The sequence below is a fragment of the Chiloscyllium plagiosum genome, unplaced genomic scaffold, assembly GCF_037043375.1.
Source record: "Chiloscyllium plagiosum isolate Xiang-an unplaced genomic scaffold, Cpla_swu_hap1 HiC_scaffold_26, whole genome shotgun sequence".
Lineage (NCBI taxonomy): Eukaryota > Metazoa > Chordata > Chondrichthyes > Orectolobiformes > Hemiscylliidae > Chiloscyllium > Chiloscyllium plagiosum.
Window position 1 is genome coordinate 22,479,979 of NW_028270164.1, and position 18,284 is coordinate 22,498,262.

At 40.4% G+C, this 18,284-nt stretch overlaps 1 protein-coding gene across 2 annotated transcripts in view; it reads left to right on the forward strand.

Annotated features, from left to right (window-relative positions):
* The window catches only part of LOC122563178 (complement decay-accelerating factor-like), a 45,741-nt gene that overhangs the window by 12,580 nt on the left and 14,877 nt on the right, over positions 1–18,284 (forward strand). For both annotated transcript variants that reach the window (XM_087973568.1, XM_043716693.2), the window contains exons 2-4: positions 2,648–2,839; positions 3,876–3,972; positions 11,796–11,869. In XM_087973568.1, coding sequence (XP_087829694.1) covers positions 2,648–2,839; positions 3,876–3,972; positions 11,796–11,869 — 363 coding nt within the window. The remainder of the gene's footprint in view (positions 1–2,647; positions 2,840–3,875; positions 3,973–11,795; positions 11,870–18,284) is intronic.

Sequence of the window (18,284 nt, forward strand, 5' to 3'; positions counted from 1 at the left end):
TGGTACTTCTTCAAAAAACTCAATCAAGTTTGTGAGACATGATTTCCCATACCCAAAGCCATGTTAACTATCCCAAATCAGTCCTTGCCTTTCCAAATACATATACATCCCTCAGGATTCCCTCCAACAACTTGCCCACCACCATATCAGGCTCACTGGTCTATAGTTCCCTGGCTTGTCCTTACTGCCTTTCTTAAACAGTGGCACCACGTTAGCCAACATCCAGTCTTCCAGCACTTCACTTGTGACTATCGATGATACAAATATCTCAGCAAAAGGCCCAGCAATCATTTCTCTAGCTTCCCACAGAGTTCTCGGGTACACCTGATCAGGTCCTGGGGATTTATCCACGTTTACCCGTTTCAAGACATTCAGCACTTCCTCCTCTGTAATATGGACATTTTGCAAGATGTCGCCATCTATTTCCCTACAGTTTATATCCTCCATATCCTTTTCCACAATAAATACCGATGCAAAATATTCATTTAGAATCTCCCCCATTTTCTGCAGCTCCACACAAAGGCCGTTTGCTGATCTTTGAGCAGCCCTATTCTCTCCTAGTTACCCTTTTGTCCTTAATGTATTTGTAAAAACCCTTTGGAGTCTCCTTAATTCTATTTGCCAAAGCTATCTCATGTCCCCTTTTTGCCCTCCTGATTTCCCTCTTAAGTATACTCATACTTCCTTTATATTCTTCTAAGGATTCACTCGCTCTATCCTGTCTCTACCTGACATATGCTTCCTTCTTTTTCTTAACCAAACCCACAATTTGTTTAGTCATCCAGCGTTCCCTATACTGACCAGCCTTTCCTTTCACCCTGACAGGAATATACTTTTTCAGGATTCTTGTTATCTCATTTCTGAAGGCTTCCCATTTTCCAGCCATCCCTTTACCTGAAAACATCTGCCGCCAATCAGTTTTCGAACGTTCTTGCCTAATACCGTCAAAATTGGCCTTTCTCCAATTTAGAACGTCAACTTTTAGATCTGGTCCATCCTTTTCCATTACTATTTCAAAACTAATAGAATTATGATCACTGGCCCCAAAGTACTCCCCTAGTGACACCTCAGTCACCTGCCCTGCCTTATTTCCCAAGAGTAGGTCAAGTTTTGCACTTTCTCTAGTAGGTACATCCACATACTGAATCAGAAAATTGTCTTGTACAAATTCCTCTCCATCTAAATCTTTAACATTATGGCAGTCCCAGTCTATGTTTGGAAAGTTAAAATGCCCTACCATAACCACCCTATTACTCTTACAGATAGCTGAGATCTCCTTACAAGTTTGTTTCTCAATCTCCCTCTGACTATTAGGGGGTCAATAATACAATCCCAATAAGATGATCAATGATTAATAAAGCTTGGAGGTGAATAAGTTTCTGATGTTGCTGAAATGTTATTCATTATTGCAGTTAAATGTATTTTGCTTCCACAACTGGGCTGAAGGTAATTTCATTGGTATTACTCTGGGTGAAGGTCAGAGGAAGTGGAAGATAGAGATCTTGGATATTTCCCCTTTGTAATTCCTGTTTATTTCAAATGCAGGTCTTCTTAGTTAGTGGCAACAGAGAGACATTGGCCATCATTGTTCTTAAATCATGTTTTTACACTTACAATTATGATTATTCTTGGAAAGTTTCTGCGTCTATCCAGATCCCTTCCGGTAATGTCATTTCTGTAAAATTTGCATTGGATTATTAGGAATTGGGAGTAAAACAAAAATACTGAGATTGAAAGTCTAATACAATGGTTGAAGTTTTTGCTCTGCCTGTGTGCATTTGATGATGGGGGAGCTGCAATTACTCAGATGATTAGGAACTTTGCCACCTTTCCACCCCCATCCCGATTATGTCAATGGCAGGAAAGCATGTGGGAAGACTTTCCACCCTAATACCAATTCGGGCTCAAATAAGGGTATCCTACTGCAATTGCTGGTTTCTCCCAATAGAGGCATCATCAAACCAGAAACATGATGTGCAAATCTGTGTGGATTGTATGCAGTTTCTCAGAGGGTATCTGAGTTTTTATATTGAGTTGTTGTCTCTTATCCTCAGCAATAGCAAGATTTGTAGAACCCTTGATTTTGTGGGAAATCGTTGTTATTTCTCTGATCTTACATTTGAGAAGTTCAGAAGGATATATGGAGAGAGAAAGAGCAAGCCCTCCAAACTATGCTGTTTGAAATTCATATTCTTTCTCTGCTCTGTCTAAAACCTGTTTTCTTGAAATACAGTTTACTTGTGGATCCCCATGTTTGGTGACTTTTTTCAAACAGAATAATCTGCAGGCAAATTTCATCATAATATCTGAACCTTTTAGAAAAATGTAAATCAAAAACAGAAGACAAGGGTTTCTTCAGGCTTGATGGAGTTTCAGTACGATTTGAGAAAATGTTAATTTCTGCCCAATCTGTCTTTCTTTGTTTCTTTGCTTTCAAGAGCTTCATGCAACTTCATTCGGTGATCATTGCTCTGGTATTCAGTCAATGCTTTCTTCTTTTTGTTTAAAAACAATTTTGGTCCCTTTCAGTCGATGAAAGTCTCATATATTAAAATCACGTGATGAAAGTTGAAAATTTATAATCCATACTTTCGTACTATCATGGTAATTCATAACATAAATAGTAAAACAATTGTGATCTTTGCAGGTCAATGCCACAAACCTCCGCTTGTTAAATTTGCCGACCTATTGAACCAGTATCTCATTCAGCAAGGTTTCTCCGTGGGTCAAGTTGTTTACTATAGATGTTTGCCAGGTTATAAGCGGAATGACAGCACCCCAGATTTTGTCATTTGTCAAGCCAATTTAACTTGGTCAGAGCCATTGATGAGTTGCATGCGTAAGTATACATGTCAATATAACTTTTTACTGCTTATCTTTTAAGTTTTCTTATGAAATATATAAACAAAAGATTTACATTTACATAAACATTTTTTAGTGACCAGGCATCTCAAAGCACTTTATGGGCAATGATATATTTTTGAAGTAAGGTTATTTTTGTGAATTTTGGAAAAATGATCCTAGATTTTGAGGCAAGTAATACATGTCTAAACATATAAAGCAGCTCAAAGGCTAGTTCCTTTGCATTTTAATGCAATCATAACCTGTGGTGCATATATCCTTTATTAATTCAAGACCACTTATACATCTTCCCAGATTTAAGTATTAGTCCTGCGGTCAACTGTGGCTCTGAGTTCTCATTTCCCAATCAGAAGATTCGACATTCAAGCTGCAATCAGAGACCTGAGTGCATGGTATTAGCCTGATATTTCTGTGTGGTTCAGTGGAGGTGCTGCACTATTGGAGGTGTTGTCATTTGAATGAGACCTTAACCCCAAGCCACATTAGCCCTTTCAGTTAATTGTAAAAAGTGCTATGGCAAAGTGTTCCCTGTTGTCTTGACCAACACTTTTCCATTAACCAACATCACAAAAGAAAACTAATTATCTGTTATTTATTGCAAGGTTATTTTTTGTAATTGTACTGCTTTATTTCTCCACATCAGAATAATAAATATGCTTCATCATATTTAACTTATTTTGAAACATCCAGAAACATCCTGAAGTCATGTAAACTGCTATATAAATACAAGGTTCTTTTTCTTAAGGATAGCATAAATTAACTGAGTCATGTGTCAAATCATCAAAAATTGTTATTTAGCAAATACATGTAAAATACGGTCAATTTTAGTTGTGATATTTAATTATTGAGTCCATTCTTTAGTGGTTTCTATTTATATTATAAATTAATGTTTCAACATATGTAAAGAAATTTAGTTACATAGGTCTGAGAGATGAGAGATACTTCATATTATTGGGATCAGTGTAAACATTGAAGTGATGTTTAAAATGTCTCTTTATCTATGTTTTACACAGCTAAACTTTGTGGTCCTCCAAATGATTTACAAAATGGTTACTACACTATTAGTGGTCAAACATTTGGGAGCTCAGCAACTTACCATTGCAATAAAGGGTAAGCATTAACTCACAGTATCACAAATTCACATAACTGATCAGGGATGGCTACATTGTAATTGACATTGTGATTACTGAGACTGTATGTGGTGGCCTGCTCAGGTTAGTGGATATATATATGGGTAGACATGTTCACGACAGAATATAATACTATGTATGGATCATGGGAATAAAGTTGGGGTGTAGCAGTAACTGGATGATCCTACAGACAGGCAGCAGGCCTTAACAGTGAAGTAGCTTCTTTCTGTACCATAAAGACTCTATGACTGATATTTTGTTGCGTTGACAGGGTCTCATCTACTACTGGCTTTGACCATTCTGTGGGGGAACCTCCAATGGTATTTAGTGGTAATTGAGCACTAATTGAGCACTCTGATGAGCTTCTTGCATAATTGAAGTCTCTGGTGGCATAGACTGTGCCTTTGAGAGTGTCAACAAATCAGAGGCCAACTGCTCCTCATGTTGAAGCTTAGGTGGGAGCTGTGTCAGCTGGAGGGCATACCATCATTCGCATCAAAGGAAGATCCAAAGCCAGAGATGAGTGAGGCCAGAATGAGGCTCAGCAAAATTTGGCAAATACACATAAAATTCATTCAGTTTGTCATGATATTTAATTATTGAGTTCCACTTAGAGGTAGCAGTTTATATTTATATTATGGAATAACATGTCAAATTCTGCAAGGATATTTTAATTGCGTGAGTTGAGTACTGGTGAGAAATGGGCAGGACGAGGGTCATCTGATGGGGATCATGGGCTGGAAGGAAGGATAACAGGTAGGGAGAGGAGTGGCCTTGACCTATCTGATGCCGGCACCCTTGATTGGGCAGTGAGTGCCTGACAACAAGGGACCACCTCCTGCAGGAAGCTGTCGTCAAACCCAACAAGGTCATGTTGAGTAGCTTTTGGGAGAGATGTGGAATAACTGCAGTACCCCTGTATATCCTGAGTTACCACTGAATTGCAGTGGGTTCTTAGCTGTCAATTGGCCTGTTTATTGGACATAATTGATCCCATCTCCAGTGACTGTGAAGCCCACATCATTGATTCTGGAATCCAGCTTAATTACGGAAGTTTTGCCTCCATCAGGAAGCTGACATGGGTCCTCTCCCTCAATTAGTTGGGTCTGTTTCTATTAACTGTTTCCCAGTGTATCTGGCTGTATTTAATTCTGCCCCATGACTCCAGAAGAAGATAATGAACTCACTGGCTGACATCTCCTCCTACTGCCTCCTTGGCCAAGACCTCTGCTCCCTTCGCCAAACTGTCATCTTTGAGACCATCCACAGTCTCATCATCTCAGGTGATCTTCCACCCTTAGCCTCCAACCTCATAGTCCCCCAACCCCACACAGCCCAGTTCTATCTCTTTCCAAAAATTCCCAAACGACCTGATTGTCTCCGCCTTCTCCTGCCCCACTGAACTTAACTTTGCTTATCTCAATTGTGTCCTGGCCTCCTTGATCCAAAGATTCCCTACATACATCCTCCATGACTTCTAATTCCCCGGCCTCAACATCTCATCCTCACCATGCACATCCAGTCACTCTATACCAGCATCCCCCGTAAGGATGGGGGAACCTCCAAGGAAGGCCAAAAAGCTCTGTTTCTTCCTCTCCTACTGACCCACTCAGTTCCTCTCCACTGACACCATTGCTTGATTGGCAGAACTGGTCCTTACCTTCAACAACTTCTCCTTTCAATCCTCCCACTTCCTACAAAAGGGATAAATGGATGTTTCCCCGTTTGGAGATCAGTGGTGAGTGTGGTGATGTGGTCGGCATGGACAGGTTGGACCGAAGGGTCTGCTTCCATGCTGTACATCTCTATGATTCTGTGGTCGGTGTTGGTTCTGGTGTTGATGTATATAAATGATTTGGAAGAGGAGACTGGGTGTAATGTATCCAAGTTTGCTGATGACATTAAATTGAGTGGAAAGACAAAATGTGTAGAGGATGTGGCGGGTCTGCAGAAAGATTTATATATATTAAGTGATTGGGCATGTGTCTGATAGATGGAGTACAATGTTGGTAAATGTGAGGTTATCCACTTCGGAAGTAAAAATAGGAGGTCAGGGTATTTTTTAATTGGTGAAAGATTGCGGCATGCTGTTGTGCAGAGGGACTTAGGAGTGCTCGTATGTGAATTGCTAAAAGTTGATTTGCAGGCGCAATAGGTAATCAGGAAGGCAAATGGGATATTGGCTTTCATTGCTAGAGGGATTAAATGTAAGAGCAGGGAAGTTCTGCTGCAATTCTATAAGATGTTGGGTGAGGCCACACCTGGAATACTGTGTGCATTTCTGGTGTCCTAACTTGAGGAAGGATATACTGACTTTGCGGGCTCAGCAGGTGGATTTCAGAGATAAGGGGCTTACCCTATGAGGAGAGGTTGGGCTCCCTGTGACTGTACTTTCAAGAATTTAGAAGATTGAGTGGGGATCTTATAGAAACATATAAAACTATGAAAGGACAGATAAGATAAAGGTGGGCAAGTTGTTTCTGCAGGTGCGTGAAACCACGTGAGGGGACATAGTCTCAAGATTAGGAAGAAGGATTCTGGGTAATCCAAGATGGAGGATGGGAAAAATTTCTGGCTGTAACAGCTGTTCCTTTTTTTGAGCTATTTTAGGTGTTGGAGGTGATTTCCTTGAATTCCAGGAGCAGCAATTACTGTTTCATATGCTGTTGCATTGTTTTGGAACTTTGGAAAAAGAAAGTCAAAACAACAGCAGTTTTAAGAAGGGAGAGGTACAGACAAAGGAAGCACATGGTGAGGTCAGTGCAGGAGAGAGAGAGAGAGAGAGAGAGACAAAGAAACTGACACCACAGTGAACCTGCACAGCTACTGCTTTTGCTGTTTTGAATTCATGTACCGCTGGACATCGGAGTGCGTCTGGGAAAATTAACAATCAAAATCTATAACTGATCTTGGAGAAACTGTTTGGGCGAAGTCACAGCACAGAAACAGATAAGTGAATAGTTTTAAATGTGGCCTACAGAAAGTCTGCAGAAGTGAGTAGAGTGGGTTCTTTCTTGATTGTATGTTATTTGAGATATGTCTCTTGATTAAACTTAAAACTTAAGTTATAACTATTAAAGTTAACCTGAGGCAGTGTTTTGTAGAAGAATAAGACAGCGTTATTTTCTGGGTCTGTAGATTGTGAAGGAGCAAAAATGGCCTTTAGTAGAGTGATAAGCGCTTCTTGTCAGATGTGGGAGTTTAAGGAGAGTTTACAGGTTATTGTGGATTATATCTGCAATAAATGCTGTTGGTTGCAAATCCAATCATATCGAATGGATTGGTTGGAGACACAGTTAGAAGCAATGAGGAATTTGCAAATGCAACGGTATGTGATGGATGGCGGTTATAGAAAAGTAGCAGATACAGTCACATAGATGGGTTAACTCCAGGAAAGGTAAGAGAGGTAGGCAGTTAGTACAGGAGTCTTCTGTGGCTATCCCCATTTCAAATAAGTATGCTGTTTTGGAAAATGTAGGGGGTGATGGATTCTCAGGGGAATGTAGCACGAACAGCCAAGTTTCTGGAATTGAGACTGGCTCTAATGCAAGAGGGGTACATTGGGTTCCAAGAGATCAATTGTGTGAGGGGACTCTCGAGTCCAAGGTACAGACAAACGTTTCTGTGGACAGCAGTGAAAAATCAGAATGATGTGTTGCTTCCCAGGTTCCAAGATCAAGGATGTCTCAGAGAGGGTGCAGAATGTTCTCAAGGGGGAGAGGAGCCAGCAAGAGGTCATTGTCCATTGGAACCAATGACATAGGAAGGGAAAAGATTGAGATTCTGAAGGGAGATTACAGAGAGTTAGGCAGGAATTTAAAAAGAAGGTCCTCAAGAGTAGTAATAACTGGATTACTCCCAGTGATACGAGCTAGTGAGAACAGGAATAGAAGGATAGAGCAGATGAATGCATGGCTGAGGAACTGGTATATGGGAGAAAGATTCACATTTTTGGATCATTGGAATCTCTTTTGGGGTAGAAGTGACCTGTACAAGAAAGACTGATTGCACCTAAATTGGAAGGGGACAAATATACTGGCAGGGAGATTTGCTAGAGCTGCTCGGGAGGATTTAAATCAGTAAAGTGGAATGGGGGGGGGAACCCAGGGAGATAGTGAGGGAAGAGATTAATCTGAGACTGGTACAGTTGAGAACAGAAGCGAGTCAAACAGTCAGGACAGCCAGGGACAAGGTAAGACTAATAAATTAAACTGCATTTATTTCAATGCAAGGGGCCGAACAGGGAAGGCAGATGAACTCAGGGCATGGTTAGGAACATGCCCTGAGTTATATCCCAGGGATTGGGATATAATAGCAATTACTGAAACATGGCTCAGGGATGGACAGGACTGGCAGCTTAATGTTCCAGGATACAAATGCTACAGGAAGGATAGAAAGGGAGGCAAGAGGAGGGGGAGTGGCATTTTTGATAAGGGATAGCATTACAGCCGTACTGACGGAGGATATTCCTGGAAATACATCCAGGGAAGTTACTTGGGTGGAACTGAGAAATAAGAAAGGGATCATCACTTTATTGAGATTGTATTATAGACCCCCTAATAGTCAGAGGGAAATTAAGAAACAAATTTGTAAGGAGATCTCAGCTATCTGGAAGAATAATAGGGTGGTTATGGTAGGGCATTTTAACTTTCCAAACATAGACTGGGTCTGCCATAGTGTTAAGGGTTTAGAGGAGAGGAATTTGTCAAACATGTACAAGACAATTTTCTGATTCAGTATGTGGATTTACCTACTAGAGAAGGTGCAAAGCTTGACCTACTCTTAGGAAATAAGGCAGGGCAGGTGACTGAGGTGTCACTGGGGGAGCACTTTGGGCCCAGTGATCATAACTCTATTAGATTTAAAATAATGATGGGAAAGGATAGACCAGATCTAAAAGTTGAAGTTCTAAATTGGAGAAAGGCCAATTTTGATGGTATTAGGCAAGGATTTTCAAAAGCTGATTGAGGCCAAATGTTCGCAGGTAAAGGGATGGCTGGAAAATGGGAAGCCTTCAGAAATGAGATAACGAGAATCCAGAGAAAGTATATTGCTGTTAGGATGAAAGGAAAGGCTGGTTGGTATAGGGAATGCTGGATGACTAAAGAAATTGAGGGTTTGGTTAAGAAAAACAAGTAAGCATATGTCAGGTATATACAGGATAGATCGAGTAAATCCTTAGAAGAGTATAAAGAAAGTAGGAGTATACTTAAGAGGGAAATCAGGAGAGCAAAAAGGGTCATGAGATAGCTTTGGAAAATAGAAGGGTTTTTACAAATACATTAAGGACAAAAGGGTAACTAGGGAGAGAATAGGATCCCTCAAAGATTAGCAAGGTGGCCTTTGTGTGGAGCCACAGAAAATGGGGGAGACACAATATGAGTATTTTGCATCAGTATTTACTGTGGAAAAGGATATGGAAGATATAGAATGTCGGGAAATAGATGGTGACATCTTGAAAAATGTCCATAATACAGAGTGCTGGATGTCTTGAAATGTATAAAGGTGGATAAATCCCCAGTACCTGATCAGATATACCCTAGAACTCTGTGGGAAACTAGGGAAGTGATTGCTGGGCCTCTTGCTAAGATATCTGTATCGTCGATAGTCACAGGTGAAGCGCTGGAAGACTGTAGGTTGGCTAACGTGGTGCCACTGTTTAAGAAGGGTGGTAAGGACAAGGCAGGGAACTATAGACTGGTGAGCCTGACCTCGGTGGTGGGCAAGTTGTTGGAGGGAATCCTGGGGGACAGGATGTAGATGTATTTGGAAAGGCAAGGACCGATTAGGGATAGTCAATATGGCTTTGTGTCTGGGAAATCATGTCTCACAAACTTGATTGAGTTTTTTGAAGAAGTAACAAAGAGGACTGATGAGGCAGAGCAGTAGATGTGATCTATATGGACTTCAGGCAGGCATTCAACAAGGTTCCCCATGGGAGACTGATTAGCAAGGTTAGATCTCACAGAATGCAGGGAGAAGTAGCCATTTGGATACACCAAAAATGGAGGTGTAGTGGACAGCGAAGAGGGTTACCTCATATTACAATGAGATCTTGATCAGATGGGCTAATGGGCTGAGAAGTGGCAGATGGCGTTTAATTCAGATAGATGTGAGATGCTGCATTTTGGAAAAGCAAATCTTAGCAGGACTTGTACACTTAATGGTAAGGTCCTTGGGAGTGTTGCTGAACAAAGAGACCTTGGAGTGCAGTTTCATAGCTCCTTAAAAGTCGCAGGTAGATAGGATAGTGAAGAAGGCATTTGGTATGCTTTCCTTTATTGGTCAGAGTATTGAGTACAGGAGTTGGGAGGTCATGTTGCGGCTGTACAGGATATTGGTTAGGCCACTGTTGGAATATTGCTTGCAATTCTGGTCTCCTTCCAATTGGAAAGACGTTGTGAAACTTGAAAGGGTTCAGAAAAGATTTACGAGGATGTTACCAGGGTTGGAGGATTTGAGCTATCGAGAGAGGCTGAACAGGCTGGGGCTGTTTTCCCTGGAGCGTCGGGGGGCTGAGGGGTGACCTTATAGATGTTTACAAAATTATGAGGGGCATGGATAGAATGAATAGTCAAAGTCTTTTCCCTGGGATGGTGGAGCCCAGAACTAGAGGGCATAGCTTTAGGGTAAGAGAGGAAAGATATAAAAGAGACCTAAGGGGCAACCTCTTCACGCAGAGGGTGGTACTTGTATGGAATGAGCTGCCAGAGGATGTGGTGGAGGCTGGTACAATTGCAACATTTAAAAGGCATCTGGATGGATATATGAATAGGAAGGGTTTGGAGGACTATGGACCGGGTGCTGGCAGGTGGGATTAGATTGTGTTGCGATATTTAGTCGGCATGGACGGGTTAGACCGAAAGGTCTGTTTGCATGCTGTACATCTCTATGTGTAGATTTAGGACAGAGATGGGGATGAGCTGCTTTTCCTAGAGAGTAGTGAATCTATGGAATTCTCTGTCCAAGAAAGCATTAGAGGCAGCTTCATTAAATATATTCAAGACACAGTTGGATAGATTTTTGCATGGTAAGGGAATTAAGGGTTAAGGGGATAATGCAGATAGGAGGACCTGAGACAATGGATAGATCAGCCATAACCTTAAAGAATGGCAGTGCAGGCTCGACGGGCCAAATGTCCTACTCCTGCTTCTATTACTATGAATACTATGAAACGATGACCAGTTCCCTGTGGAGAATTGTCGAGTGATGCATTTTGGTGTAGACAACATGGAGAGACAGTATAAAACAAAGGGTGCTAATCTGAAGGGGAGTGCAGGAGCAGATACCTGAATATATGTAAGTCATTACAAATTGCAGGACAGATAGAAAGAGCAGTTTATAGATAGTACAGTTTTCCTGGCTTCATAAATAGGAACATAAAGTACAAGAACAGGGAGTTTATGATGAACCAATATAAGATACTGGTTAGACCTCAGTTGTAGTATTGTGTGCAGTTCCGGAGATCACACTACAGGAAGAATGTGAATAGATTGGAGAGAGTGCAGAAGAAGTTCCATAGAAACGGTTCCAGGCACAAGACACTTCAGTTATGCGGATTCTAATGTTGTTGCTACATCCAAAGACACCTCTGTTAACAATCAATTTGCTGTTTAATGTAAACTTTGTGGCAAATGCTTAGCATTGAAACCATAGAAACCGAAGTCAAAAACTGAAGCAAAAACTGAACTTTGCGTCCCTAACTAGGTTGCTTATGTATTAAACCAGAGCTGAAGAAGGATCCTAATCAATTTCTTCTATTTGTTCAGGGAAATTTCATTTATCTTTCTCTTCCTGTTCCAGCTATCAATTGCTTGGCAAACGTCAGATCCTGTGCACCAGTTTTGGATGGAGCAAGAGTTTTCAATTCTGTGACCGTAAGTAAATAACCTTGTTTCTTGGTAAGGATTCACATCAGAACTCGCAGCGCCAGAGACCCGGGTTCAATTCCCGACTCAGGCGACTGACTGTGTGGAGTTTGCACGTTCTCCCCGTGTCTGCGTGGGTTTCCTCCGGGGGCTCCGGTTTCCTCCCACAGTCACAAAGATGTGCAAGTCAGGTGAATTGGCCATGCTAAATTGCCCGTAGTGTTAGGTAAAGGGGTAAATGTAGGGGTATGGGTGGGTTACGCTTCGGCGGGTCGGTGTGGACTTGTTGGGCCGAAGGGCCTGTTTCCACACTGTAAGTAATCTAATCTAATCTAATCTAATCTAATCTAATCTAATACAGTCAGGATATTGAGCTGGGAGGAATTAATCTGAGTTTATACTTCCATTTATATCCTCTTTTCCTGTTCTAATCTTGTTTAAGATCAGCATACCTATCATAATTCACTAGGCACCTGACAATGTGCATGTAACTCCATGGAGTGATTGAAAAATGAAGACAGGAAAATGCCTGCTTTTACTGACTTAGTTGACCCATACCAGGGGTAGTGGTATAATTAGACTGAGCACTGCTTACTTAGGGAGGGAGGATGAAATTAGGCAGGATTGCAGATCTTGAAGTAACATCCAGCAATTTCTGAGCAAAGTTGTAGTTTTAAGCTTGCTTTAATTGCTTGGTCTTCCATGAAAAGGGAACAACTGCCAAATATTAAAACAATGTGTACAGGGGCATATCAATCTCCATTAACAAATTCACATCCTCAATTCACTGGCCGGAGCAGTGTGTTTGAATTGTGTTATCTAATTGATACATTGCCAATATTGTCAAGTTTGTTAAAGACCTGTGTCTGACTTAAGTGTCAGTGCAATGTTCCCATTCACTGCTGAGATTATGTCATTGTCATACAAGCAGCAAATTCAAACAAGAATGAAACATTGACACTTCATGAAGTAAAGGGACATCTGTAAAGGGACAAAGTTATCAATCAATATAGGGATGTTTTGTTTCACTATTTGAGGCAATCAAAATAATCGTCTGACATTCAAAGTTTGGACATTAATCATTGCAAAAAGATTCACCTCGAGGATGTATTGCACAGAACACTCCTGATAGACAAGGAGGGAAGATGTGCTCTTCATGAAGTTTTTCATGAGGGACAGGTGTTATGGCTACTGGCCAACAGCTTAGAGAGTTCTGGGGAAGTCTAGCTAGACTCATCCTTCACAACACTTGGGGCAGATAGTACCTCAACACAGAGTGACATTTGGTGTTTGTGTACCAAGCATCTCCATACAGTCATGATGAAGCCTCCCAGGAAGGTGGCCATCAGGACGAGAGTGATGTTGTGAACGGTTTCTCCCCTTTAATCTAAAAATTTGCATATCATGTCCCTACAAACACAGTTGATTTTCAACTTCCAGGTTAAGTGAAGATGGTTCTCCCTAATGCAGGAGAATGGGCCACATATGGCAACATTGGGAAATCCTTGCAATTGAGAAGTTGTGAGCAAGTGTTCCCAGATGCCCAGTTTTGAGTTACAGTGGCTATTTATACTTTGAGTTTTTTATGCACATCCTGAACCATATTCCTAGCACATCTCAGTTGGCAACAGGTACTAATGCAAGAGCAGAGAAAAACAAACTGACTACATTCCCTCAAATGTGTTCTATCGTGTTCTTCCATTCCACTTGAACATCACAATGAATAAAATCACATTCCTAAAACAGCAAGAAATCACAACCCAATGAGGTTAATTGTAACTTTCGGTGATAACGTAAAGGGGCTGTGAACTGTCTTAAGATACACCTTTTCCAAGTTTGCATTCCATTGAGTTCACTGGCATTGTCATTTTTTTTCTAAGGAAATACCAGTGTAGGTAATTTTCAGACATTTCATACTGAAATGTCATCGTCTCAAACTTCTTCTGTTTCCTAGATATATTCAGCAAAACCCCTCAACCGAATATTCAAAGTAAGAACATAGGAAATGGAGTAGACCTTTCAGTCCCTCAAGCCTGTTCCATCATTTAATGAGATCTTTAACTAGCCTAACTCCGCATATCTGCCTTTGATCTATATCCCTTAGCACTTTTGCTTAATAAAAAAATTATCTCCCTCAGATTTAAAACGAACAACTGATTTAACATCAACTGCCATTTGTGGAAGAGAGTTTAAAATTTCTACCACTTTGTGTGTAGAATTGCTTCCTGATATCTCTCCTGAGCAATCTAGCCCTCATTTTCAGACTGTGCTCGGACTGTTTACATTGCCCCACTGAACCATCGCTCACATGAGTTTCTTGGATTTATGAGAATAACCACCAATCCAGGTTTGGGTTCAAGCATTTAGATTGTAGTAATCTGATATGGGCCTAACCATAATTTTTGGAGCTTGAAGGCTGGTGAGTCTTGCACTGTATTTATCTGATGTGCTGTCAGTCTTGACATGAACCTTTATACTCCCTACATATTCTGAAGAACTGAGCAGATGGAATTAGCTTTTGTCAAAGGCAGATCCCATTTCTTTACACTAACGGGAGAAGCTGTGGTAAAATCACAGCAGAGCTAGAAGCGAACTCACTCTCAACCTAGTTGCCGCTGTTGGATTTGTGCTTGCTTTTTTGGCAACTTTTACACTTCAGTGTAAAAGTGAACTCTGCAGCAAATGTGGCTGTATGTTCCTATTGGACCAATAGAGAGCCCATACTGATGGAAGTTTCAGCTTAAATGTAATCCACGAAATTCCTGTGTATGACATGGCAGTGTGCCCACATTATTATGAAATCTAACACCCTGTTGCTTATCATGAATAACATCTGATGAAATCTGTTAGGAACATATTAAAATCTGTAGTGTGGTTTATACAGCTGAGACACTCTGGTAGTCAGTCTCAAAATGTTACAGATACAAGACAATTCTAATGTGTGGGTGGTTCTTACCTCCACCTTGAAACTGACAAAGACATTCCAAACAGCTAAAGTCCCAGGGAAGGAATTAAACATAAGATTGATCTAAGTTTTAATAACAAACAGGTAATATGCTTCATGTGATGGAACATTCTCGTCTTTGGAAAACAGAACATCATCCAACTAATTTTAACCATTGACGCAGTATGTGGGGAGCAGACTTCACCCTTTCGATTGTGTAAAGAGTATCTACTCATCTAGACTCGAAACATCAGCTTGCTCTCTGTCCATAGCTGCTGCCTGATCTGCTATGATTTGCAGTATTTTTTGTTTTCAGATAGGAAGGATTTCACCGTGTCTTGAAACTCTGCTCTTTCATTCTGCCACTGGGAGGCCATTCTTTCAGGCACAATACCTAATGCCTTGGAGAGTCTTGGAGGCGGCATATACATTTCTATCCTGTCTCTGACAATCTGACTTATTAGGTCTTTACAGAGTCTCAAAAGACTACCTACCACCAGGATCAGATGATTCTACCACTCCATCAACAATTCCTTCCAGCTGTGGGATTCTGACCTGGGGCAGTGTGGTGTGAATAAATTTGCACATCAGTTGGCTGTGTCAAATTCCACACCTATCTCGTTCCATTCTTGGTGACACAAGTTTAGCATTTCAGCCCATGATGGATATCCAATGTGGTATATTGTGTTGACAAGTGGAGAAATCTCTCAACAGCTTTAAACTGAATGCTATGAATTATATGTGGTGTTTATAGCACTGAAAAATGTCCTCACACTTTTTCCAGTAAGTGGAATTAATTCTTGTTTTAAGAAATATTGTACACAGATGTCTCAGGGAGTGTTCATTTTCCCTAAACTTGGCAATTTCCTCACTGTAAGTGGTCTATAATAATGATTTTCCATTCTTAAAATACAGCTTTGATACCATGGCTATACTTATATACATTCCATATGCTAAAGCCCTTTCATGTCTTGTAAAAATTAACAAGTTGCCAATGCTTGCTGATCTCAGTAGAATATTAAACTGTTGAAGCAATGGAAATGTTACCAGTCAAATCCCTAGGTGTACCAGTAGTGGTAAGGATAGTTTGATTTTTCCCAGTCTGTCCTGTATTTTTTTCCACATTTACCTTTGTGCTTCGTGATGGAATGACTCACGGTTATTTTAACTTTTAACGTGCTCAATGACTGGTCAACAGGGTAACCTGAAAGCATAATCTTCATTTTTGTTTTATGTTCAAAGTGGATAGCCCTTATTAATACGACATTGTAAGTTGTTCAATACACTGTATTTTGTTATGACTCAGATTCAAGATTCCTGGAATAGCATTCATTTAAATTATGTAAGAAAGATCAGCTGCATTCCTTTACTAAAGTAGAGACTGATTTTCCAAAATTCTCTGTTCCCAACTGACTAATTTGTAAAAAGTTTGTAAAATGTTGTGATTACAATCTCTCATTGAATGAAAAACCTAATCAGAGCAATTGGGTGTCTTTGTGTATCAGCTGTTCCTGATGATGAGTTAAAGCTTCCCATTCCTTCTACTGTCGCAACTATAATCAGCACAGTATACGAAACAACAGTTCGGACTCACTCCATTACTGCAGATGGTACAGACACAAACCTTTTGTTTACATCCTTATCTAGCTGTATTCATTGCATCATTTAAGTTTTATGAGCAGCATATGCCTGTTCTGTTTTCCCAATCTCCTTGTATTTACTGACCTATATTGGGAACATTTCCCTTTTTTAGTTCTTAGAACCATAAGATCTATAATTAGGCCATTCCATCCCTCAGTCCTGATTTGATATTGAACTAGAACATGATTGAACAAAGAACAACGAACAAAGAAAATTACAGCACAGGAACAGGCTCTTCAGCCTTCCCCGCCTGTGCTGATCCAGATTCTCTGTCTAAACCTGCCGCCTATTTTCGAAGAATCTATATCCCTTTGCTCCCTGCCATTCATGTATCTGTCTAGATACATCTCAAATGATACTATCATTCCCGCCCCTACCACCTCCGTTGGCAATGCAGTCCAGGCACCCACCACCCTCTACATGAAGAACTTTCCCCGTATATTTCCCCTAAATTTTTCCCCTCTCACTTTGAACTCGTGACCTCTAGTAATTGAATCCTCCACGCCGGGAAAAAGTTTCTTGCTATTCACCCTGTCTATACCTCTTGTGATTTTATAGGCCTCAATCAGGTCACCCCTCAACCTCCTTCTTTCCAATGAAAATAATCCTAATTTACTCAACCATTCCTCATAGCTAGCACCCTCCATACCAGCATCCTGGTGAACTTCCACTGCACCCTCTTCAAAACATCCACATCCTTTTGGTAACGTGGCGACCAGAACTGTGCGCAGTATTCCGAATGTGGCCGAACCAAAGACTTATACAACTGTAACATGACCTGCCAACTCTTGTACTCGGTACCCCATTTAATGAAACCATGCCGTATGCTTCTTGACCACTCTACTGACCTGCATTGCGACATTCACGGAATAATGGACCTGAACACCCCAAACTCTCTGTACGTCAATGTTCCCCAGGACTTCTCCATTTACTGTATAGTTCACTCTTGAATTGGATATTCTTAAATGCATCACCTCGCATTTGCCCAGATTGAACACCATCTGCCATTGCTCTAAATCTTAACTCCAACTGTTCATTCTCATTCCATAACCCTGAGCACCTTTATCTAATAAAAAGCTATCAATCTTAGTTTAGTAATTTTCAATTTTTGGCCTAGTCTCACCAACTTTTTTGGGGAGAGAATTCTAGATTTTCTGTCTCTTTTCTGTGAAGAAATGTTTTCTGATATTATCTCTACATAGCCTGACTGTAAAAAAAATTGAATCAATGACTTAAGGCATGTGTTCCACCTTAGTTTAATCTGTTAGCTATTCTTTTACATTAGATACAGTAAGTGGAAGTTCTGCAGCCCTCGCCCTACTGCATACGTTGCAATGTTTCGAGCATCATGAATTATTAATTGTTTCATAAATATGCTTAATAATTTAAATCCAGAATATGTTTGGATGCAGTGTTTGACAATGTAACACAAATCCCAAAACTTAAAAATAATGAACAGATTAGGATCAAATTACTGCAGCTCTGATAAAGATTCATTTAGACTTGAACTGATGTGATCTCCAGCATCTATGGTGAACAGATCAGGATGTTTGTTACAGGATATTATGACCTTTATACAAATATACTTGACGAAAAGATTTTTGAAGGTCCAAGTGAACTGAGACACAAAAATGAAAAGATCTGAAATATGAAAGCTTAAAATCTAAGGTAAAATTGTGTAGAAAGGACATAGGTGTCAAGAAGGAACAGGAAGAATAATCAAATGAATATCTGCATAAGGACCTCAAGACCATAAATAGATTAAATAGTCTGTAACACTCATATGTTCTTATTATTTTATCAACCTTAAGATCAATACAATTATTACACATTCTGCAA